The sequence below is a fragment of the Copadichromis virginalis genome, linkage group LG8 (genome assembly GCF_057382275.1).
Source record: "Copadichromis virginalis isolate Kocher_CV1m ecotype Utaka linkage group LG8, C_Virginalis_male_GT1.1, whole genome shotgun sequence".
NCBI classification, from domain to species: Eukaryota; Metazoa; Chordata; class Actinopteri; order Cichliformes; family Cichlidae; genus Copadichromis; species Copadichromis virginalis.
This window is the reverse complement of record NC_140625.1, coordinates 25,089,965-25,116,120: the sequence shown is the minus strand read 5'-3', so window position 1 is coordinate 25,116,120 and position 26,156 is coordinate 25,089,965. Positions and strand designations below refer to the sequence as shown.

At 40.5% G+C, this 26,156-nt stretch overlaps 1 protein-coding gene across 1 annotated transcript in view; it reads left to right on the top strand.

Annotated features, from left to right (window-relative positions):
* The window catches only part of cox10 (cytochrome c oxidase assembly factor heme A:farnesyltransferase COX10), a 33,780-nt gene extending 9,648 nt beyond the window's left edge, over nucleotides 1-24,132 (top strand). The window contains exons 5-7 of the mRNA XM_085466744.1: nucleotides 16,487-16,557; nucleotides 20,346-20,578; nucleotides 23,087-24,132. Of these exons, the coding sequence (XP_085322870.1) occupies nucleotides 16,487-16,557; nucleotides 20,346-20,578; nucleotides 23,087-23,520 (738 nt within the window). The 3' untranslated portion in view covers nucleotides 23,521-24,132. The remainder of the gene's footprint in view (nucleotides 1-16,486; nucleotides 16,558-20,345; nucleotides 20,579-23,086) is intronic.
* The last annotated feature ends 2,024 nt before the right edge of the window (nucleotides 24,133-26,156 follow it).

Below are 26,156 nucleotides of genomic sequence, written 5' to 3'. Positions count from 1 at the left end.
TTTTAATCAGCAGAATAACAGGAATTGATTCTAAATGATCTGTTTACACAATGAAGCGTCGTCATTTTAACCCTCCGTAACAAGCAGAAGCACATGCTTTTAACAATGAAAGAACTCCAACGCAGCCCTCTATTTCAAACGCGTTCTTACATGCAGTCTTATTCTGTAGCTAGCATCTGTGTTTTGTTTGAAGTGGCAGTCATCTTTTTAATCATGTTTATCAAAAGCTTTGGATGTCAGATTGGTATGCTGTCACCTGTAATGTGATCTGAATCAAACCAGGAATTTCCCTTGCTTTATACATATTAGGTCTTGCTTTGTGGTATATCTAATGTAATCCATAATGTAATCTGAGTTTTTGAACTACTCTGATTTAATATTTTCAAGCTGGTCCTGGTTAAAGTCCTGAAATTGCACTTAGTTAAATTCAGATAACCTCAGCATAAAAAAATGCATTTATTACAGTGTATTCACTCAGTGGGTAAGTTTAAAATGCTGGCTCCTAATCTATAATTACATCCATCTTGGAAGTATTTTGCAGAGCATGTAGCTCTTTTCTGTGCATAGTCCAGCTATTGTAGTGTTCAGAAAGCAGTCAGACAAATTACTGTAGTTATGTAAAATCAGTAGATTTGAGTCCCTAAATAAAAACTATCGGGCAGTTCTAAACTTTAGAACAAACTAAAGTTGTCCTCTTGTCCTTTATGTCCCAGTACATTCTTGCATTTTCTTTGAAAGGATCGCTGTAGCCAACATAACTGAATGCTAAGTCTGTGTGTCAGAAGGGTTGTAATACCAGGATTTCAGCTGATACATTGTCCAACTGCCTGCTGGGTATAATGATTGGGGAATTTTTTTAAATGTAATTTTAAGATATTTGCTAGACATGTTATCAGACTACTCTTGCCATGGGCTATACTTAAATATATAAAAATATCTCAAAATCACACAGTGAGCATTGCTCAAGCAAAGCATATAGTCTGCAGGTGGTCTTTTATTTTGAAAGTTGACCAGATTCTTTTTTTTTGTTTTATTGTGCTTCTGTGTCTGACTTCCTGTCTTCCTAATTTGCCCTGTGCAGCAAGATGTGACACGTATTTAAAAGAAGAAAAGAAAGGCAAAAGTCTCCTATTTTTAAGAAGACAGAATGTGTAGCTGCAAGTGGAATACTCCTAAAACACAGTGTAGCACGTCGGGTGAAATTGCAAGGATTGTTGTTCCATCCCTCCAGTTTCGAGGATTGGAAATAGAAAGCAGCCGAACCTGTTTTTTCCCAGGGTTACCCTCGGTTGTTAAACTGATTTCTGTCCATTTATTTTTGTTAATTACAAGAGGCCTAAACATTTATCCATATATGTAAACATGCAACTGTGGTTCAGTGGACTCCACTTGGTATAACCTTTATTAGTTTTGCTGTGTCGACACAGAAAAAGCATTGCTCTCCTGTCTGTGCCATGTAGCAGGTTTTATGATGGGTGGATAGACCAAAGGATCTTTCCTCTGTTGACAGTATGACTGAAACAGTGACACACTCAGCTGACGGTCATTAGATCTGCTTGATAGCTTTGGCAATACAGGTGAAGAGGAGCCTTAATCTCTCTCATCCTGTGATGAGTTGTCATCCTTTTCTGCATCAGTTCAGAATTGTGACTTTGTGTTTATATCGTCATCTGCTAAAAACAACAACGATAATAGTTATACAATAGTTACTGCAGTTGTAGCTTCATTGTATTTATTGTATGGGCTGAATGTTCATTTATTGTCTGTCAAATGATTTAGTTTGTAACATTTTGTTGACTGCTTTTACTAAGGTAGAGGTCAAATGCATTGAGGCTTTTGCTAAGTGTGCATTTTAACAAGAGTGGAAAGACACCCCCCGCAGATAAACCACAGCTGCCATTCGTAAGATCTTGTTTTCCACCAGTGCATTTAAGACAAAAGAGAAAGCTGATCTTTGACATACATACTTTTTGGCTTTTCCTTTCGACGGTCCCCTCCAAGCTGTTAATTCAGCCCGAGAGAAAGAATGAAAATTCCTTTTTAATTGCCTAGCAAGATGGGACCAAAAGGACTAGATGGGTATCTCTCTGTTAGCGCTGGATTAAAATGAATATTTAACTAGACAGCCCTGTTTAATAGTTAATTTCTTTAAAGCCTTTTGTCTTTGTCAACTGTGGGGTGCCAGTCCATTTCAAACTGTACAAATGGATCTCTTGTAGCCTCAGATGGGAAACAGATGCTATCCTCTGATAAAGTCACGAAGGCTAAATCCATCTATTATATGCCCCAGAGATAATGAACGAGATCAGGCACCAGCATATACTGCTGCCAGGCTAAGTATTTGTTAAGCTTAGATACAAGGATTGATAAAATTCTAGTGTCTAATGTCCACGGTTTGTTTGTGAGTTTGTTCCTTTCTTTTAGAAGAATTTGCCAGCGTTGCAGATCCAACAGTACCTTTATTCAAAAGCTTAACTTGACTGCGTTGTGTGCGTGTGGCCAAGAAATTGTCTGTGTTATTACAAAAGCCTAATATACTCCGTGTTTCTCATTTTAAAGTTACATTTAGCCTGAAGCTTTAAAAATGTAAGTTATTTATGATGTGGCTGTTACATTTTCTGTTCTTCTTGTGTATCTTTCATCTGCTGTAGAGAGAATTAATTGGTAAGTAGGCAAACCAAACTTAATGAAGTAAATGAACTGTAGGAAAGGTTCATTTATAAGGGCTTTGGCAGGCAACAGCCTTACTCTAATGAAGCACTTGTGGGGTGTTAATCTTAGGTGCTTTTCTATTGATGTGAATCCCTAAAAAACTACATTTTTGAGTCAGTTGAAAGCTGCCTCATTAAAGGAGATCAGTGCAAGAGTGAATTTAAAGAAGTACTGAAGGCAGCTAAAGAAATCTCTTTGTTGGTATCAGGTTTCTTCAAGTTGTCTGTTTTGTTTTGTTTTCATGCTTGAATCAAATACGACTTAATTCAGTATTAAAAACCAAAACTTTACATTTATCTGGTTGACAGACCGGTGAGTTTACACATTGGTCAGGCATTTTTCATCCATCCTTAAACAATTCACAAGTCAATAGTTAATTTTATGTCATTTTATGGGCACTTTTCCATTTTCACAAGAATTTCTCTGCCCAGAGTATTGATCAAATTTTAGTTAAATGACTTCATAGTGGGTTTAATTCTCATGAGTTTCTACATCACAGTTAAACTTCAGAGTAAAACTTACAAACATACACTGATATATAATGTATTTCACTTCTTCACTTCTTCTTGTGAACAACCTATGAAAGAAAAAGATTCTTAGCAGACGCGACAACAAGTGTGATCTGGCCTTTTGTCCAGATCACACTTGGGTGATGCACAAACACTCACGTCTGAAGAGCTTTCAGTGCCACAGCCTGTTAGTTTAAACACACGTCTCCACAATAGTTGACTTCACTCCACGGGATAACTGATGGGCAGGTGGAGCACCTCCTCTCCACCTTCCTGATTATCCTTTAGTTTTGAACAAAACACTGTGATTATGGGCTTCAATGACCAACATGGCAAGATGCCGACACAGACAGACCCACACGCAAACACACACCTCAACACCGTCTGGCACCAATGAGCCTTTTTCCACTCCTCACGCACACACACATACATTGGATTCATTTAGCAGTGACAGACCTAACACGAGAGTAAATATTTTTAACACCAACTGTAACACTCCATCTGTTGTGTTTAATTTCTCAGTTGCTATTAATGCTTGCAGTTGAGAGAGGGTTTTTTTTTTTTTTTTGCAGATCGTAGTATCTGTGGTATCTGAAAAGAAGAAACTAAAAGAAGCCCTTGAGATCTGTTTATTGTGTCGGTGCTACTACAGATAGTGTCATGTGCATTCATAAAAATCAAAAACCACACCTGATTTGTAGAGGTCTCATATGTCTGCTATACGAGACCATTCCTCTGTTTCACCACACTGAAATAGATTGAAGACAGTCCTGGCGGGCTCCTCATTTTTAGAAATGACCCTCTCTGCATTGCTGAACATTTGCAAGTTGGAGGCCAGAGAGTTGCATGCCTATTTATTGAATGTAATGTCACTCGGAGACAACTATCCCCAGCCCAAGTGTTTTTTGTTAAGCTGAGCTCAAAATTACCCATTCTGGCATGAACCAAGTGAAAGTATCATGACAGAAAAAGCAATGGCTTTGCAATGATGTGGAACGTCTTTTGTGAGGCTAATGTTAGTCAGATGAGAACATACTGTGTGGTGATATGTACTGCAGCACTTTCAAAACTGTGACAGAGAAGTGAATAATAAATTTGATGGAATGACCTGCTGTTTTCAGTTGGGTTTTTGTTCTTCTTTCTTTTCCTTACTGTGTTTAGTTGCTGGAGGGATAATTGAACATGTGGATATAAAGACAACTCCAAAGCTCACTGATATTTATGCTCTTTATATTAATATGTTACAGGATTTTGGTCTTATTTAGACATAAGGCAGAGAAATAATTCTTTAAAAAACTGCTTTGTGCATGATTGTTTCTGGTTTTACAGCTAAGAAAAAAAGAATTGTTGTTTTGGAAGGCTAATTAAAGTAAGGAGTCTGGGAAATGCATATTTAGAGTATCTGTTTTCTTAATACATCACATTTATGTATTTGTGTGTTCTATTTTTTCACCTTTAAATGCAAGTTTTCCCTCTCTATTTGAACGTAACTTAGCCAAAGGCAAGTAGGAACACTCTTTGTAATGCTGAGATCCATGGATAATTAACAAAAGCAGCCCTGTTTATGGCGTGCCCGTGAGCCAACACTGCATGCTAATTTGATTCAAACCGAGAAGCTTTTGGGGCAAGGGCATCGTTGCTGGAAAACAAAATGGTTCCCAACATGCACCAAGATTTTCCCCTATGCTTATGGTGTTGTCTTACATTCTCCAGCTTTTTTGCATTTTTCTCTAAATGCGATGAAGAGTGCAATTTTTTTCCTTTTTAAATGCCACAAGGAGGGTTCAATTTCCAGCCATTTTCACAAAGAGACATTTATTATATTTAATCTTAAGATAAACGAAGCTGTGCCATGCAGATTGACACCGAAAGATAGCCAAGTCATCTCAGACAGGGTCTACAAAACCCTGAGTTGAGCCACGTTGGACCGTTTCCTATACAGCTGTTGCTCTGCTTCTCACTGTCGGCAAAGAAACTATTGCATCTATTGGAGAAAAGTCCTCAGAGATCGTTTTGCTTTGCTGTTGCATAGTGCACTCTGTCTGCTAAGCATTATGAAGACGTCGCATTATTATCAGGAACCCCAGATATAGACTAGCTGTCTTTTATTACTATTCTGTAGTTTGAATAATTGTTTTGTGTGCTTTCAGCTCCTGCACATATTTGAAATTTAAAAAGGTCTCATGCCCGGTCTACAATGACTGTTATTCTGGCCATATTCACCCAAAGTCTTCAGTACTTCATTATGTAATCACAAAGGATAAACTGAACAGCTGAAAAATGCCACAGCTGATATTTTGCATATAAAAAGGTTGTTTTATGTGATCGTGGTTGCCCTTTTAGTTTTGCTCATAATGGTCTCATTTAAAAGCAGAAATATCCTCCAGGTCTACTTTGTCATTACAGTTATTACCATGCTAAAACTTAACAAAATATGGGGCAAGAAACAAAAGAGAAAAAGATCTGATAATTAGGAAAGCCTTTGAGTACATAAACTTCATTAGCGCTTGTGTATACTTTTAAATCCATGGATATTGACAATGTTATACAATCACTTACCACTTCTTGCTTACTTACTGCTGGGATGGAGCTACTTTTGCCTTGAAACTGTCTTAATTTTAGCACAGACCCAACAAGGTGCAGCAAACTTTCTCCAGAGAATTGTGTTCCTATTGATATGATGGCATCCCGCAGTTGCTACAGATGTTTTGGATGCACAGATCTCCTGTTCCACTGCATCCCAAAGTTCGATTGAGATCTGGTGGCTCTGGGGGTCATTTGAGTACAGTGAACTCGTCATGTTCAAGAAACCAGTTTGACATGATTTGAGCTTGGTGCATTATCCTGCTGGAGACTGTTATTCCAGTACGTATGCTGTGATCGTAAAGGGATGGACGCGATCAGTAACAATACTATGGTGTTTAAATGCTACTCAGCTGGTACTAAGGAGCTTAAAGCGTTTAAGGAAAATATCCCACATGCCATTAAACCTCCAACACCAGCCTGAACCATTGATAAAAGCTAGTTGGGTCCATGCTTTCATGTTGTTTACATCAAATTCTCACCCTGACGTCTGAATGTCACCGCAGAAGTCATCAGACCAGGCAGTGCTTTCCTATTTTTCAGTTCTGGTAAGCCGTGCAAATCGTGGCCTCAATTTCCTGTTCTTCGCTGGCAGGGGTGGTGCCTGCTGTGGTCTTCTGCTGCTGTAGCCGATCTGCTCCAAGGAAACAAGTGGTTGTTTGAGTGTCTGTTGCCTTCCTATCAGCTTGAAACAGTTTGGCCAATCTCCTCTGAGCTCTGGCATCCACAATGCATTTTCACGTTTTTACTGACAATGGTCTGCACACCTTGACCGTGTTTGCGAGGGACAAAATGCTCCATTTGACCTTCATACGGTTGTCTAAACTATGTCTACATGACTAAATACATTAAGTTGGTTAGATGTTTGCATTAACAAGCAGTTGAAGTGGCTTTTTTTGGGCATGTATCTAGTGCCACGCAGCAAATGCTACGATTTATGTGGGTGGTAGCACTGCAAGGGCAGACACAAGACTTAGTAAGTCTGTCATGCTTGTGCTCGGATATGACATTTTAGAGACGCGTCAGTTCACCTCTTTATCCTCCACCCGTCATTCCTCTCACCCGAGGAAGCTATTATTCTGTGTTGGGTGTGTGATAGTTAAAAGGATCTTTGGGCATTTGATGACACGGCAGCCTAGCAGACTCTGTCATGTAGTAACTGCTGATTACTGCTTACAATACAGTTCAAAGTGTGCGTCCCTGGGTGTATACGTACATATTTGCTCAGGCTTTGACGTCTCCATTCATTTCTTTCAACACCTTATATGAGGTAACACTTTTTGTTTTCCCCTCACCTGGGAATCACAAAGGGATGGTGAAATCAAACTTGCTTTTTTATCATCTCTACACTATAATATCACTTGATTGCGTGTTGCTGTACATCGCAATAACCATTTTCTCTCTTTCTAGTCTCGCCCGTAAGCATCACTTTTTCATCCCACAAACAAAACTGGTGTAATCGCTCAATGTAGCCCCCATAACATAACTCTGCTTTGAAGGGGCTTCTGTAATTAAGGCTTTGTTGTCATAGACGTTCCCCTAAATTAATGCTCATGGCGGTTTGTGTTATAAGAGAGCTCACTTGATTGTTCAGATTTAATTCAGCAAAGAGTCTATCTGTGTCTGATTATGCGTGCCTACATGCTTCCAAAGCAAAAGATGTGAATGCATAAAAAAGGGCTTTTAACTGTAAAGGCTGCACCATTAATATAACCTTGTAGCGACTCATTCAAGCAGAAGGACGTAGCAGCTGCTGTGTTCCCATTCATTTTACACCCACTCAACTGTAATGAGTTTCAGAATGATAGACATCTAAAAAAGTACCCTTAGGTGGTTATACCCTATATGTGTGTGTGCATTACATGCAAAATGTATCAGATCCAGTGAATTAAACATTTAACATCTATAGGCTGGAATTGGTACTAATGATACCCGGTAATATGGGTAATAATTGCTTACCATGAGACAGGGTGAGTAGGGGAAATATGGGTCTGATTTTCACCAGCATACAATCATAATGGCACTTTTTTAAATGTGTCATTGGGATTTTATTAATACTATTATTCAACATTATGGTTTTAATGATAGGTATTGACTTACAGTTTTTAACTTAACCATTGGTTTAGTGGCCCAGGGCTAGTAAAAAAGGAATACTTGGCAAATTGATTGGCCATCTGCTGGCCCTCAGATAGTGATGGAGTTTCCATTTATCAGTTCACCTTTGAAGTAAGTTAACCTTGAATAGCAAGTAATTTTGAGAGACAGTGTTTTTACATTAAAGTATCACTAAAATACTTCAATATACCACCCATGGTTTAAATGAGAAGATTAGCAAGTGTTTTAGCTGATCCCATTCATGCCTCAGTTGTTTCACACAATGATCGCAGAACTAATTTAACAAGTAGCTTAACTAAGTTAGTCTGTAGATGAACTATATGGTCATTGAGATAGCTTGGAGCAGAGTTGGAAAAAAAGGTGTTTATGTTGAACACAGCTTAATTTATTATCCATACTCTGTGCTCTTTAATGCTATTGTGGTTTTTTTTTTCAAATTCAAATCAATTGTTGAGTCAGGCACAGTAGTTTCATATCTGGCCTTTTACTGTATGACACCTAATTAGTGACTGGTTGTCTCACGTGGACATACTGACAGATTTTTTGGGAAAAAAACAGCATTTAAATTAGTTTAAAAGACTAAAATTGAATGCTGATGAGCAGATATACTGTCTGTTTGGTTAACCAGCTTTGTAGTTGTTGCAGCCAAGTGTTTATGCAGCATTCATTCTAGGGTTTCTTTATATTGTGTACCAGTTGACATGTTAAACCCCCTTTCCTAGTAAAAAATTAAAGCCTGTAAATTGACATTTGCTGATAATTCGATGACAGTTAGACAATTAGACACATTTTTGCAGTCATGATTTTAACTTCTCCTTGAGAACCTGTGCTAGGGCTCATAGACTCTACAAGTTGTGTTGTGCCACATCCTGACAGGAAGAATATTTGTTGCTTTCACAGGACAGATAGTTGACAGCTCACTTCTAACCCATCAAGATGCTAACTGGTTGCTTTTCCACTTGAGAGGATAGTGAGGGAGATGAGGAGGCACAGATAGAGAGACACAGTGAGAAGGGATGGGTCTCGGGGGTAAAGCTCTGGCAGTGGAGGAGGACAGACTCTGACAGGAACTTTGTTACCCTGTTTACACGCTCTCCTCCTATTTGCTCCAGCAAACAAGATTGTCACTCACGGATAAATAATTTAGTCCCGCTGCTTCTTGCCACTGTTTACTGTCAGATCCCTTGCATTGCGTGTATCTGCATATGTTCTGCCTCCAAATACACATAGTTCAGCTTTTTCCTATTGTGTTTCCTGTCGCTTTAGAAATGTCAAACTGAAAAGGGGGGGCTGCCAGATGTTATCTAAGACTGACAACCACAACTTTTTGTGGTTTATAAGCACGTATGTAGCAGTTGAGTTATGCTAAACATATTGACGCTGGTATGGCTAACTAGGTATAGCTGTCAACCTATACGCTGTAAGGTGAATGTAGAGGCCTGGGTTCCAGCCCGGCCCTGTCTTTCCCCTGCTCTTCCTCTCACCTTTCTTGTCCTCTTTCCAAAGTTCTATTCCAACAAAGATAAAAAGAAATGAATAAAAGACTAAAAATATATATATACATCCTGCCTTTTCTTCACAAATGTGACCAGTTTTAAGTTTTTCTTTAAAACCCTTATCATCTTCCACCCACAGTGCTATGGGTAAATAGGGAAGTACGGCTGTAAATAAAGGTCTATACCCAGCCTTGTCTTCTTCTCGTCCTCATTTTGATTTGAAAGGCTTGTTGAATGAGCCTGTCTAGAGATGAAGAATGGATTTTACCACAGGTCACTGCCACAAATACAAATCTATCAGAGGCGGTGATGGCTTCTGTCATGTTTTAGAGAAGAGCGAGGGCTTTCATATGTGTCCGTTCCCTATTCTATTTTCCTAGCATGTATTTCTTCCAGATCGAGCCGTATCTGAGCCATATTGAAGCAGGCACGCACACACACACACACGAACACCCATTCACACTCATTCCAGTCTTCCTGTGGTCAGACACAGCTGCGGACGAAAAATCTAAACACTCACATTCTCTCAAACATACACATGGTCATGCACATGTCTCTTTTTCAACTGCACCCAAACTGTTGAGAGGCTTTCAAACTGCATGTCATGTCAGTCACACCCTCACAGTTACTTCCAAATGCACACTGATGGCGGAAAGGACTGTTTATTTCTTTTTAAACAAGACCCCCCCCCCCCCCCCCCCCCCCCACACACACACACACACACACACACACACACACACACACACACACACACACACACAGCCCAGTTCTATGAATTCAGCTTTCACTATTTTATTTTCCCACACTTTGTGAGACTGAATAGAAAGCAGTCAAGTGTGCCCAAAGTTAATGGTAATCAGAAACTGGACTGAAATACCCTCATTAGTAAGAATGTTAACTTATCAAGCTGAGACTAGCGATATGGCTGGCCAGCTTTCCAAAGGCATTCCCCTTGTTTGCATAGGTGTGTGTACTGTAGAGTGAAAGTAAGGATCTCACCCAGTGTGGTCAATATCTAGTTCTGTGAGAAATTATACCGACCCCTTCCTACTTTTCTACTTGGAAAACTACTGGGAAATTCATCAAAGGATAGAGCCGTAAGTCCAAGTTTAAGGATTTTACATTGTATAATATTTTAATGATCTGAACGTATCACTAAAATCGCAAGTTTACTGATCTTGGGTGCTATGCACTCTTTCTGAAATCTGTTTGTGAGAGTGGATGCTTTAATCCCAAAGGTTTTCTCCTCTTCAACGTCTCCCCGCAAGAGTCAGTCTTGTAATCTGAGCCCTCCTTCACACTAGGAGGCACTGTGGCCTAGTCATAATACAGTGTAAAAGATGAAAATATTGATAGTTTATGACACGCAGGGAAAGTAAGATGAACTATGGCATCACTTCTAAACCCATATTCCCACAATGCTGGGTCCTAGCAGCTTAAACCGGTCTCCTGCGCACAACAGAAATGGATAACTCATTCATCTTTAGTTGTGCAACAAAAACTTTCCTTCTGGAGGCAAAGCAGCAGCTGTCAAACCCTCCTTTGATCAAATGAATTAGAAGAAAAACATGTATGAAAAATCCCCTGCATTTCCTTTCTTTCTTTCTTTTTGTTAAAGTTGCAGCACTCCATCCTTCTTCATGCTCCAGGCACTGAGTACAGCATGCCTCTGCCCTGCAGTAAGATTTCCCAGATCCTGCCCATATCTTCACAGGCAACGGGACTGATTATCGGCAGGGCAGAGGTAATGCAGCTCTGCCCGGCATTAATTGGCTGATTAACATGGGGACAGTTTAGCGCTTCACTGTCCCACACTCGGCCCATTAATCAAGAGGGATGCTGTGCCAGCTGAACCGCTGCCAACAGCTCCACACAGACCACTATAAAGAGAGCTGGAAGAGGTGTGGGTTCAGCACACAGCTGAAAGGGAGACGTGATCCACGCTTTGGCCAGACAGAGTACTGCAGTCTTTAAAGTGGTGCGTGGGAAGAGACTACGCTATACAGCAGCACTGAGTGCGGCTGGATTTCAGAAAGCTAAGAATTATGGGATGTTTCATTTCAGGTAGTTGCATGCTGTTAGAAGGCTAAAGCTAATAGTCTAATTCTGAACACATACGTGTAACGAGGGAAAGCAATCAGAGCTTTTTGTTTTTAATCAGACAAGCTCGTCTAGCGCCATTGATCACATGAAGAGCCTCAGACACATCTGTCAGCTGTTCATATGTAGCATTCCAGACTCCGGAAGACATTTTTATCTTTCCCTTTCACTGCAGATAGTGTGATCTAAATACTGCTATATACAGAAATGGAGTAAGGGAGATGCCCTAAGGTGACGCAAATATTAAAAGTGCTGCGCTTCTCAAGCAGTTTTTTTTGGGTTTTTTGGGGGTTTTTTTAGCATTAAAGAAAATCCTGCATCTACATTTTCTGGAAACAAATCTTTTCTCTAGCTGAACATGTGTAGCTGAATTCATATTAGGACAGTTGTCTCTTGTGGTGTGTCTCCTTTGCCACCTCGGGCTGTGGCTCAGGAAGTAGAGCAGGTTATCTACTAATCGGAAGGTTGGTGGTTTGATCTTTGGCTGATGCAGTCTGCATGCATAAAGTATCCTTGGGCAAGACACTGAACTCCAAGTATGAATGTGTGTGAATGTTGGAAAGAAAGCGCTTAGATAGAAGTGCTTGTGTGAATGGTGAATGGCATGTTGTATAAAGCACTTGGAGTGCTCAAGTAGAGTAGAAAAGTGCTATATAGAGGAATCATTTCATTTACCTTTTTTTTCCAACCACTTATAAACCACCAACAACCCATCTGTATCGAGGCTTTGCTGTCCTCACAGACATTCACAAAAGGCTCATCTTTGCAGTACTAATAAGTACTTTGGCAGTGTATAACAGGTTTTTCAGGGAAGCAGTGTAAAATTAGAGCATTACTCAAATAGTTCCAAGCCACTTTATTTGCCTCTCAGTTGCATTTTTTGTGACAGCACAGCTCATTCGCTAGAAGTGGAAACCCCTTGAAATAACCTTGATCTTCCATACCATTGTTTAGTGTTGTGACTAGTCAGGTCGCATGCCCTGTCTGCTTTTTTTCTTTTCTTTCATTTGACTTCCAAACATCACGAACGTCTGCCAGAAACATTGAATTGACTTCTGAGGAAAGCTTAATCTATGTAAATCTTTGGCTGCTTGTTTGTCAAGTGGCTGATCAGAGACAGTTCACAGTTGGTGCTGAAAGGGCTTTTAAAAGCTCTGATGCTTTTCTCTTCTTTTTTTTTAAAAGTAGACTTGGCTCGCATGCAGCGGAGCACCACCCACCCCTGTGGATGTTTGACTCTGCTATTCAACTGCAGTGCGCAAACAGGTGACAGTCTTGATAAGTGATGACTTGCGATTGTTGGGCTTACCCGTGCACCTGGGTTTTTTTCGCCAGAACAAGAGAGGGAGACGCTGTTGATGGCCAGCTGATGTTTCTGTGAGCCAAAGCCATACAGCTGCTTAGTTGTGTCTTTTCGCCCTGTGTCTGTGTTTAGGCACACTTTTGCCTCCTGAGTAAACAGAGTGTACTTACTGTAGCACTCCTCTCTTAACCATCGCTGCACTTCCTATTGTTGTTTTTGCTTTCAGATCAGAGATGTGTAAGCGGTCAGTTAACATCTAAATTTGTCTTCTGTTGTTCATTCTTCTTAATTGTTTTACAGGCCAACTTCATGAAAGGATTTTTTTTTGCACATTTTGTTAAAATATGGCCTTAAATTATGCTGCCTGAGTGTTTAAATTACAGTCATCAAACAGATACACTTCTGCACAAGAATAGGAAATGCCTCCCCCAAGCCTGTTATCAATTGAGCCCTGGTGGTTGGCGGTGGATCACGTTCTGTCTTTGATAGCTCAAAGGATCTGGCAGCTGAACACCCCCTCTCCTTTGCCTTTTTTCTCTTTGGTCTCTCCTGCTCTCCATCCTCATCGTCTGGCAGATAATTGTCCCTACAGTTAGGGGTTTTGTGTGTGCGTGTGCGTTCATAATTGAAAGCAGCACTCATGTCCATAGCTTCCGGTCCTACACCAGTCTTTTATTGTATATCCCTAAGCTGATCCATAGGGTTGGAAATGTTGTCAGTTTAGTCATTTCTTTAGCTGGAGCTAAAGATGCAGTTTGTTTGTTGCAGCTACGCAGATTATTATAAATGGCCTATTTTCCTACACTGTTCAGCATTGTCAGGAAATGAATGATGAGTGAACAGTGGCGCTCTTAAAATAAACAGAAACCATCCGTTTCAATTAGACGTCATAGTGTATCAGTGAGTGATGTGAGCAGAGCTGCATGAGGTTAAAAACAAACAAAAAAATCCCCCAAAAACTCAAAGATCTGTTTATATCTTCTTCTGAGGCTTTGTCCACATGCATCACAGCTCAAAATGTACTTTATGCATTAGCATATTGCTCATACCAAAAATAAAAAGAGGCTGTCAAAGTCCTTTCCAAACCTTGTCACAACAATCAACACTCTTCTTTTCACTTTTTTTTTTTTTTTTTTAATCTGGGGGGCATACATTTTTATTCAAAGCAGGGTATTTTTATATATCTCGCCACTAAACACATTTTTATTTTTAAATATAAACCCTACTCTGGTCTTAAAGTGGAGTTTGAAACAGTTTCTAAATGCTATAACCGTCATCCACAGTCAGTTAATTACACAATCAAGGTCTCGGTGTAGTTGAAGACCTGTCAACAATTACAAATCATTACAAACTCGGGACCTACCTGTAGCAGCACACGCGCACACACACAAAACACAACTGGCCCAGTTATTTTAATGCCACCACTGTAACACATGGCGATGTTGGGCGGAAATAATGACATGGGTTGTGAAGGCCGCTAATGCGAACCAGATGAGGCAATTCGACTTAAAAGGCAGAGAGGGAGGAACACGAGCAGGACTGGACAAACTGTGAAATGACAACACGGCTCACGGAACAGGATCGGCCGCGTGACATTTACGTATCAGTCTCTGCAAATGCGCACGACAGCATGATCCAAGCAACGGGAGAGAGATAATTTACTTCACTTCATATGTACAGTACAGGTGTGTTGTTACGCCTGTGGCTGAACAAAAGACAGTCCTGTTGTGCACAGAATTTGTGCTATTTTTTCTTTTTCTTAAACCAAGTGGGATGATGTTATTGGAAACTAAGTGGGTCCTTTTTATGTGAGCAGTGTTGCAGTGAGCTTGGCCCTGGGCCTGCCTGAGGCCAGCTTCAGTCCTGTTATGTTCTAGCCTGGCCGCAAAGTGCATTTCTCTCTCATGCGGCCCCTGACCTGACGCATTTCCTGACCCAGGAAATAGAATTAACACCTTGGCCTGGGCCTTCGGGTCCTACAGCAGCATACGCAGCTGTGCCATAGCCTAGTACAGTCCAAAACCAAGCAGACCAGTAAAGCTGAAACAAAGATGGAAAACAGAAGACAGAAGTTTTCTTTTGAGTGCATGAAGATGGATTATTATTAATTATAGGCTCAGTTTCCCAGACATGGATTAAGCATAGTCCAAGTCCCTTTTTTTTGAGTTTCAGACTAGGCCTAATCCAAGTGTAAGAAACTTGTTCTTGACTGTTAAACGTTTTTATTGGACAGTTTTATTGCATTGCAATTTTAGCAGTAACTGCATCCAAATAAGGAGCTAAACTTTACCCTCAGTTCCAGTTTTGTTCTTTTATCTTGAGATGGGATGTAAAATTGTGACTAAAGAATAGCTGTATCATGTGCAAACAGGCGAAATTAAGTACTTGTATTATATTGTACTATTTGACATGTGTGTAGCATTTCGCAGCCCTCATCTGAATGGCTTAGTGTGCCTCCCAACACCAAACATAGTGCAAACTGATGTAAGGGGACCACAAAGATGTTTGATCTTTCCATCAGTGTTTTTTACTCCAAATTACAGTCGTCTATTATGAGAGATCTTCTGTATCAGAGATTGATGGTGTGGCCCACTCACTAATGATATTAGAAAAGAAAATCTATATGATACCAAGGGTGGCACATTCCTCCAATGTTTTTTATGATATGATTTTAATGACTGCAGTAAATTTGGTAACTGGGGTTTAAGATGAGAAAAGTGGATTATCTGTTTATTAGATATTTTATGTGAAACATATATCAGGAGAGATGGACGTCGATATTCCATAGTTCACATGCTTTATCTGCTTTTTTCGTTAGTCAGATGCTTTATCAGACAAGAAACACACACGTATGTTCATTTTCTCACTTGCACACAGATACGCGCACACACAGATTAGCCAGTTCCTGCATTTAAGCACCCCATATGTTTGCGTTTTAGTCACACATTGCCAATCTCATGGGAGCACTTTGAAGCTTACTCCTCCAGAGCAGATCATAAAACGGGAGTATAAGTAGTTTTTCACATAGTTGTATCCCAGAACACTCCCACCACTACCACCTCCCACCCAACAGCTAGCTCACTGCCTCCACCTTCCACCTCCAGTCCATTTACTCTTAAAATGCAGTGTGAGCTTTCGATTCAGAGAGTTGCTATGACCGTACATAAAGCGGGTCCCATCATATCGGTTCTGTTCCTATGCTGCAGTAGAAAGGCTGACATTGGCAGTAACAGTGAAAGTCTCCCATGTTTGCTCTATGAGGCACACTATATTATGTACATTTCTGTGAAAGCTTAACCAGTATGGGGTTTAGGCTTTTTTTTTTCCTCCTTTTTGCATCTGCATAATGTTTGAATTAAAAAACAAATAAAAACATGTTTGTCTGGGTCTCAGCCCAACCTTTGCATCTCAACAATATATTGAAAACTCATTTTAATTTGACAAACTGCATCTTTTGAATTGCAGTGTAGAAAGTGTGCAAGAATTTACCTTAAACATTTTGCAAAAGTTCTCATTTCATAGACTGATAAATATTCTCCGCTGCATGCCGTACAGAAGATAATGTCTCACAGGACAGCTCCTCCTTGTTTCTTCTTGTCTGGTGTCTTGTATCTGGAACTTGACTGTCACTTTCCTGCACTAACCCACTTGTTCTTCTGTCTCCACAGTACTTCGAGGTGCCCTTTGACTCCAACATGAACAGAACAAAGAACCGTCCGCTCGTCAGAGGACAGATCAGGTAATATTTTCCTTCCTGCATATTAAACACTGTATGATTGATTTGGTATAGAACTACCATCGGTACGTTTTATCCTTTTAGAAAGACTGTAAAACAAATTGCCAGAGAATGCACATGAGGAGTGAAGTGCACCAGCTTCACCACGAGTTTGGGTTGAGTTTAGTGCAGCGACACTGTGTGACAGCTGCTCAGCCACCCTGACTAACTCTTGTACATCTCACTGGGTGAAAGACAAAGTGTGTTACTGTTTTCTTGCTCACTGACCTGATCCTTACCTTGTGCCTTAGCTGGATACTTTTCCTGGGGTGAAACGTGATCTAGCAGCTTGTGATGTCAGAGCCTCTGCGCACTTGCAGGCGATATGATGATTACTGCTTAAATAAAACAGTAGCACATATTAATTTACACCTTTCAGTTCCAGCTTTCCTTTTTGAGTTATTGTGGTGTTGAACCAGAGCAATAGCTGTTATGTAGAGAGACCTTAGCTGCCAGGAAGAGAAATGCATGCCAGCACTGATGAGCCTCTGCTCTCCACCTGTCAGGTGTAATTTGAACTTGTCAGCAGGTTGGAAAGGAGGGTGATGAGGTTGAGATGAGGTGTAGGTTACCTAACCACCCTCACTGTGCTACCTCTGCTCTTTAGATATCAGATAACCTCTGTTTTGGTGCTCAGTGAACTATGTGGATTGCCACGCTCCTACAAATCTTACTCAGTGACTGGATATGCTGGTCTCTGCTTGCCCCTTTTGAAAGACTAGCACCTTTAAGCAGCAGGCAAACACATGGATTTTCACTGATGCATAAACCCAAACAGACTACAGGTCTTCTTCAACCATTATCATTGCCAGGAAATTGCCTCATTTGCCGTTCATTCTTACAGGATGAACAGCTCCCCAAGAAATAAAGCAACCTGTTGATGTGCAGCTCTCTAAATATAGACTGAATGTCCACACAATCTTTTTTTTTTGTTTAACTAAAGATTCTGTTAGTACCATGACTGGTTCTTCACCCACACCACAGCTATCTCATCCCAGTTTAAGGAATTCTCCATTGACATGCTGTTTAAAAGTGTACTGGTGCTGCTGAGGTGGTTATTGGAAGTGCTCTCCCTCTGTCTAAACACAGCCTCTCTTCTCTGGCTTTTAGCCTTCGTTTGACAAGAGGAGGTGTACGTCTGTCTCTGAGATTCACAAAATAGCTGCATCTCTTGCTCATTGTTTCTAGCACGTCTCCCTTCTCCTCATTCACACATACAATCTCGTGTGGAGACAGAGAGCAGATTGCAGGCCGGACTGTCCTGTCAAACAAGCCATCAGGAAGCCACATTTTACACATCTCTGTGTTGCCTTTAGGAAAGCGCTTTGTATGAGTTAAATTGTGTTACCCAGCTTTGTTTGTCCTTGCTGCAAAACCTGCTCCGCCTAGTGTGATGTCAGTGTTGGATGTAGTTTGTTGTGTTACATCAGGACAATACTAGTATATCATCTTTCCCACCTTTTTTTTTTCTTTTTGGAAATGTGAATGACAGTCACCCTCTCTTAGTTGTGGTCTTGTCAAATTTGAGGCTTCCAGATGTGGTGAGGCAGTAGATCATTTTGAGTATCTCTAAGGAGAGCAATTCAGATTGCAACTGTTACAACCAGAGTTGGTTACAGTGTGGAAATCAGCACATACTTAAGTCAGAGTGGGATTTCAGAGTTTCAAAGTTCAAAGTTTTAATGGATCTGAGACTACTTATTTATTTATTTATTTATTTATTTATTTAGGACAGTGCATGTTAATGAACATAAATGTAAAAAAAAATTACATGAATGCAAAGATACCAGATTATAGCCAAGGGCTAATTTCCATCTGTTGTCCTTAAGCATAAAAAATAGACATAATAATTCATAAAAATTCATCATTCATTCATAATAAAAACTCCATCACCAAACTTACACATACACACCATTCTGTTCCCAAATAAAACATTAAAACTATACAACTCCTACATGATCACACACTTGATTTGTCCATAACCAGTTTTTAACCTTTGCCTTAAACAAATTGAGTGTAGAGCATTCTCTAATGGGTTGAGGAAGACTGTTCCACAGATGGCCTCCCTTAACAGAGAGGACGTTCTGCCCAAATGCTGTCCGTCTGTGGGGTATAAACAAGTCTCCTCGGATTGAAGCTCGAGTGGTCCTGTCTGAGCTTTCTTTATGCCTAATGAACTGCTTTAGTGGTGGTGGAGCAAGGGAGTGTAAAACTTTATATATTAAACACACTCTTTTAAGTTTCACTAAGTTATTGAAGTTCAGTAATTTATGTTTTTTTAACACATGACAGTGGTGGTGGGAAGTCTGTTTTTTGTCAAGTATTTTTAAACTTCTTTTATAAATGTTTTCAATAGTTTTAAGTGTTGTTGGACAAGCAAGTGACCAGGACGTCAAACAATACTTACTAGCTTTTATAAAGCCATCAATGCATCTCAGTTTTACCAACAGATTTTATCAAACAACTATTTCAGTAACGTGAACTAAACTTTGAGTAATTTAATCATATTTACAGAACAGTATACAGTATTACATTTATTTAAATGCTAGTAAAATGCAAGGTAACTGAAGCGTAGTCACCCTCAGTGCTTTTTCAACTAAATATTCAGTTTTTGTGTGTAAATTTCAACAAAACGAGTAAGAAAAACAGGTTTTGAATGTTTTCTTGAGATTTTTGTGGCAGATTTCATGTCAGTGGATCAGTAGGCTGTTTTTAGTAATATGTGAGTGGTGTTGAGTCTTAGAAGGTTCCATAAATCTGTATTCAGTTTCCAGTTTTACACCAGTCCCTCAAGCCGCTTTATTTCTGGTCAGGCTTGAATAGAGAAGGTTTGCTTTCCACAGTTTACTTTGCGCTCTCTGACCGTTTGAGTGCTTCACAGATTACAGGGCTTTAAGTAGATTCATCTTGTTTCTTCAACCTTATGGGTGTTTTACATTTGGATCCATGACCTTGATTGTGGTCTAACCAAAAGGAAACCTGTTGGGCTTTCTGTATTGACATTAAGAGCCTGACGTTATGACTGCGGCTGTGTCGAGCTGTAAGCAAAGGACACTAAACCCACCTCAGGCCATGTGACGCACTCCCTTCCCTGACCCCCACTGAGCCAGCCCAGAGCCAGGCTGTCAGCTGCCCAAAGCCAGCCTGCACGGCCCCATCTCAGCCCACATAAAAAAGACATAACACCACTAATCACATTAATGCTCCAATCCCCCTGTATGGCCACACCACCAAAATAAAAGCCCCGTTTGCTTTCTGAAGAAAAAGGCCTGCGTTTGGTCAAGATTTTAATCTCCTCCCTCTTTAATTTATGAAGCATTTACTGGTGAATTTGAACCAGACGTTGCCATCGCTGCTTTCAGTTAAAGATGAGGGGTGAAGGAAGAGGAGGAGGAAGCCTTCATCCAGCTAAAAGCCTGAGCCACAGTGGTTTCCTTCAGCTAGTTTTGATCTCTGGTGCGTGCACATGCTCTTCATCTTGCGGCGCTACTTTTATCCCTGACAAACTCTTATCAGATGAGTGTCCTCCATGCCTCCTGTTTTGAGACTCAGCCATGCTCGGCTGCTGACTGCTGGCCCCCACGGGTCTGCGTGTGTCTGTACTGAACATTTGAAGCTATTATTGTCTTATCTGGTGTCTGTTAGAAAGACTTAGGAAACATTATCAGCACACTGTTCCCATGCTTTCACCTGAGCTTTGTATAGTCGATATAGCTGACTCCCTCTCTGTTTGTCTCCCTTCCTTATATCAGCCCCCTCCACGCAGTGTCCTTTGCTCTGGCCTGTGGAGTGCCAGGAGTCGCTCTGCTCACGCTGGCAGTAAACCCCTTGACAGGCTTCCTGGGCGCCCTCAACATCTTTCTCTACACCTGTTGCTACACACCGCTCAAGAGACTCAGCATCACCAACACGTGGGTGGGTGCCGTTGTGGGGGCGATACCTCCTGTGATGGGCTGGACTGCGGCCACAGGTTGTCTGGAGCCAGGTATGAATGTAGCATTGTACTGTTCTGAGCTTCTTACATATTTACCCTTCTTAAATAACACCCATATTATCATTTTTAAGGTGCTGTTATTACAACCTTTCCCATAGGTGTTCAGTTGGGGTGAAATCTGGAGACTCCAGAAGAAGCCCAGAAAATATGATTCACATAGTTGTAATATTCAAAATTACACTGTTATGTCCCCGAATGAAGGGACGCGTTGCAAGCCTGGTAGAGACCACTCCTCTCTGCAGATATTTCATCACGTATTGATTTGTCGTCCAACATGCTCTAACAGCATAAGCGAGTCTTCTGATCCCGTCACTTAGTCGAGGTCAAAGGTCGCATCTATATTTTTGATACTAGTGTAGACATTTTAAAGTTAGTTGTAGGAAAACCTGCAGCTTGAATAGATTTATCAAACACAGATGCCAAATATCTGCTGCACACACAGCTCTTCAAATGTGATTTCGATTTACTGCAGATCTCTGTTCTATATCATTGTAAATCAAATATGTTCTGGTTTTAGACAGCTGAACAGGATGGAACAAGTCATTTGAAAACATCTCAAGTATAATGCCCCCCCCCCATTATGGGACATTTGATATAACTAAATAATTAATCGAGGAATTATTAAAAGATTAATTGCAGGCTTACTGCACAATGAAACCCATACTGCGCCTCAGTATTACTGTCATAACGTCACTGTTCACTTTTCACTCGTGCCAAACTGTGATGCGATACAAACCCAGCATGTTATTCCAAACTAAAGGCGCGTGCTGTTTCGTGTCTTCAGCCAGTCTGTAGGAAAAAAGGCTGCATATACAGTACACAGACATGGCTTCCCGGACTGCCGTCTTCTAAGTTTTTTAGTCGTGACAAAATTATAGCTTCACTTACATCCATTTAAACCAGAATGCCCCAAAACAACAGATTTGAGCTTCTGAAATATAGCTTTTTGCTAGTTTTCCTTCATAATACTAATAACATTACATGAACTACATAAATCTTGATGAAAATAATTATTTGTTGCAGTAGGTAATTTGATCATGTGGCTGTGCTCTTGTGCTAACTTATTTTAGTGTGAGACCGGGCCTGATTTTAAAGCACATAAAGCTCGATTTACATAATGCCCAGGGCCCCTGTAGCATTATTAGTGCTTTTGTTCGTGTGGAGTTTAAATGCAAAGTGTCAAATGAATTCGGTATTAAATGAAGATGTTGGAAAGATGGAACCCGAGCAGGTTATTCAGCATGTTTGGTGACACATCAAGTGTTCGGTTATGACATCTTTGTGAGATGTGGTGTTATGTTGCTGCTCTGTTGTCTTAGAAATGTTCATCTTCACATTTGTTCTACTTATTGGGGTTTTTTCTGTCTTTTTACTTTTAGTTTGAAGTAATTCATCATGAAGTAATAAATAGGCCAGAGTTATTTAAGGGGTTACGTGACCTCTCAAAGTAAAGTGCACTCATTTCCGTTCATAGTCATACCAAAGGTGTGTTGCTCTCTTTTATCACGGGACTTAACCTCATAGAGAGAATTTGTATTGTACTGTGTTTTGTGCTGAGAAAGCACAAAGACCCACAGGTCTGTTTTTTTATGTTTTTATTTTTATTTTTTTAAACACTTGTGCAGGATGTAAAATACAAGCCACTGCCGCTAAAACAAAGTCTTGTGGCGAGGGAATTAGATCAAGTATTTTCCCTTCCTGTCAGTTTGTGCACTTCTTCTTCTGGTTTGACTCACTAATTATGACAAAATGGAATAATACTTATGAGAAAAGCTGCCTCTAAGCAGAAAAAGAAACCACTTTTGTTCTCTTTTATTAACCGTTAGCTTCGTTTCTGTTTTAGACGTAGGCCTGAATGTTTGTTTTCTTGTAAATGAGAATTGTATTTATTTATTTATTTATTTATATATTTTAAGCAAAAGCCATTAAAAAATAATACAGTACTGGTTTGGACCCATTTTTGCTTTTAGGCCTTTAGACATGCTCAGCAATAATACTAAGGTAGGCCATAGCATTTAAACTATTCTCACTTAGTAGTAAAGGGGTTCAAAGTGTGCCAAGCAAATATCCCCACACCATGACACCACCACCACCACCAGTCTAGCTGAAATAAGGGCGGATTTATGCTTTCATTCCAAATTGTGACCCAATCATCTAAATGTCACAACAGTAATTGGGACTCATCAGACCAGGCAACATTTTCCGGTCTTCTGATGTCCAGTTTTGATGAGCCCGTTTGAACTGTAGTCTCAGTTTCCGGTTCTTAGCTGACAGGAGTAGCACCCGGTGTTTTGGAAGTACATTTAGGTGTACCTAATAAAGTGCATGGAAGTACTGTCTCTTATTGCTTTTTTAAGATTAAAAATAGGTGGTTTTATTTTACACCTTGACCACAATTGAGTAATCTGAGTGTGAATTAAATAAGCACCGCATCAGTTAAACATTCATGTCTCTCTCACCCCCCCCCCCCCCCCCCCCCCCCCCAATCACTCCGTCTAGGTGCTTTGTTGCTGGGTGGTTTCCTGTACAGCTGGCAGTTTCCCCACTTCAACGCCCTCAGCTGGAACTTGAGGGAAGACTACTCCCGTGGTGGCTATCGAATGATGTCCGTCACCCACCCTGCCATGTGCAAGCGGGTGGCCCTACGGCACAGCCTCGGTCTGATCGGTCTGTCAACTTTAGCGCCCGTGCTGGATGTCACCACCTGGACCTTCCCCGTCATCTCCTTACCCATCAACCTGTACATCAGCTACCTGGCCTTCCGGTTCTACCACAAGGGAGACCGCAGCAGCGCCCGAAAGCTGTTCTTTTGCAGCCTCTGGCACCTGCCCATGCTGCTGCTGCTGGCACTCACTTGTAAAAAGTATAGCAGTAATCAGGAGGGCGCCGCTCTACCTCGGGCCTTTTTACCCCTCACATTTCCAGCCAGCTAATTTCATAGATAACCCATGACATCAAAGACAGCTGTGGGACCCTCATTTTAACCACAATACTCCTTTAGTGTCTTACTTCAGTTGGATGGGAATGTGATCGGTGCTGACTTCATATCAGGACATGAGCTGGAAGCGGTAGCTGAATTACAGAAAACACACTGAATTATTACATCAGGTTGTAATCATTTGAATGTGTGTGTACTTTATATATATATTCTGTATTTATTTATAACGGGGCCCACTAGTTGATCTCTCTTTTACATGACTGATGTTGACATACTGTAGAGTATAAATTGTACAAATGCAAAAATCAAATCATCAAACGAAATGTTTTATTTTCAGTCAGTGTGTATAAAAACAGGACGAATCAAAGTTTATCCGGCAGCTGCAGCATAGCAGTTATGTCGATTTTTGCTCGACTTTCACTTGATCCCTGATACTTGACGGTTAATAGGCCTTGTTGCGTTTTGCTTTTACACTGATGGGTCTCGATTCGTTAACACGATGCTTTAATTCCACATGGTTTGCCTGCACCAAAACAAAGGGAAGGCTTTCACCCCTGTAAGGAACAAGGGCAAATGCTCTCTGACAATAAATACGCCATGATCGTGATTCTGTCTTTTGTGTCATCATTTACTGTGTGTTAATAACTGTGCATGCAGTTGGTTTCTCTATACATATTTAAAGAACACACACGAACTGCTAGCACACCTCGTTAGGTGTTGCTGCCTGCATGATGTATGGATTTAGGTTTCAATTAAAGCCTTAGTGGGTATGCTCACTTTCAGAACAAATCGCCATCCCTCCAATGAGCTCCATTTAGCAGACCACCTCTGCACCTGTCAGTCAGCATGTGCTCCCCTTCCGCCTTTTACCCCTAGTTTTGGTATTTGGTTACATTTCCATCACCGCAGTCGGTGAAACAAGTGCCCCCTTCCTCTCGCTGCCATCCTCCTGCCATAAAAGGGGGCTGTAGGATTTAGCCGTGGCCGAGAGACCTGAAACGGCTCGACATCCTCGTAAAGCGCCTGACCGGATACAGAGTTTCATATCAGAGGGCTGAAGGAGAGCGATTGAGCCAGCTGCTACAGTTGGGGTGGGGTGAGGGGGCACACAACCTGTGTGGAGATTGAATGTCTTTACCAAACCTCACAGCTCAAAGTGATGGCCTGTTGTGGTTTACACGTGTTCATATAGAGATCGAGTGGTGAACCTCGCCTTGTACCATCAGGCAAGATAGTTGAAGTCTTATTGCTTTTTGTGTTATTATGTCCAGCCGTTGCTCCGAGTATAGAACAGTTTTTGAGTTTCTCTTCAGATTTAAGGTAAAAGGAAAAGAAAAATGTTTTGTTTAAATCATAGTAATTACCACTGAAAATCTAGGGAAAGTTCATTCTCAGGAGGAAATGTATAGAAGCTATTTAAAATTGCAGAAAATTAAAATAAACCTACTAGCTAGATTTTAAAAGAACTTTATTGGTTTCTCAGCAAAATTATATATGTGCCCGACTCTTTTTTTTTTTCATTCCTGTGTGTCACCTTAAATATAATTTCAAATATTTGATTGTATCCAATAATGTAAGTTCTGTAGGGTTTAATTGCTGTAGCTTTAATGGAGGGTGGTTTTAAGGAGACTTTATTGTGGTAAAACTTACAGTAGACATAAAAAAAGAAAAGACTGTTCAAAGCAGGAGAATTAAGATGTCTAAAGCGAAGCTAGAGCAGCTCTTTAAGTATTTGATTTCCAAGGACACCACAAGCTTCTGTTAGTAATAATACTTTACATAAAAGCTGACTCCTATATTACATAATAGAGTACATAAAAGCTGACTCCTATGTTACGGGGCATTTTAAACTTTAGATTTATCACATTTACTCAAATGTCGAATGAAGAAAAACTTCAAAAAGGCTGTGTCTATTATTATTTTATAAGTCAACAATATTTTATGAGTACTCTTCTCCCTTATTTCACTCCTCTCCATGCATAAAAACATGGAGGTCTCTCTTCTTCCCCATTGCTGATATCAGCCATTAAATCATTCATGTGATTTGCCAGTTCAGCGCGAGTGGGAGCTTTCATGCCAGAGTCAACAAAGTGAAGAGCGAAATATGCATCTGTAAACAGGGGAGACTCCCTGAGCAGCAATCTGCAGTCCAGCCCGGTGCAGAAAGCTTTCATATCCAGACTGAGACTCGGATCAGAGGAGGAGGGAAACGCTGTGCAACAGCTCGGATTCCAGGACTCTTCATACTCTTCAAGCGCAGAAATCTCAGGATGAAGGATGACCTCTGGCCTCTTTTCAAAGGTTGGTTGTTGCAAAACAGAATCCAAATAGCTGCATTAATCCTAAAGAAATATTTAGAGTGAAACTATACATCCAGCGCAGTAAAACTACATCCAAAAAGTCCCCGCAGGAATATGCTATTAGAGTAAAAAGTGACTCTGATGCCATGGGGAGAAAATATTCAGTAGGCTACGATAAACTCGCCGTGGAGCATCAACACAAGCAACAGGTCCTTTTACTGCAATGCCATATTTTTTTCCACCAGGAAAATTACTCATATTTATATATTTAAAAAAAATAGATCTGCTCTTAGAAATGCTCTGTTTGTGCGTCACGTTGCGGGCTCGGGAT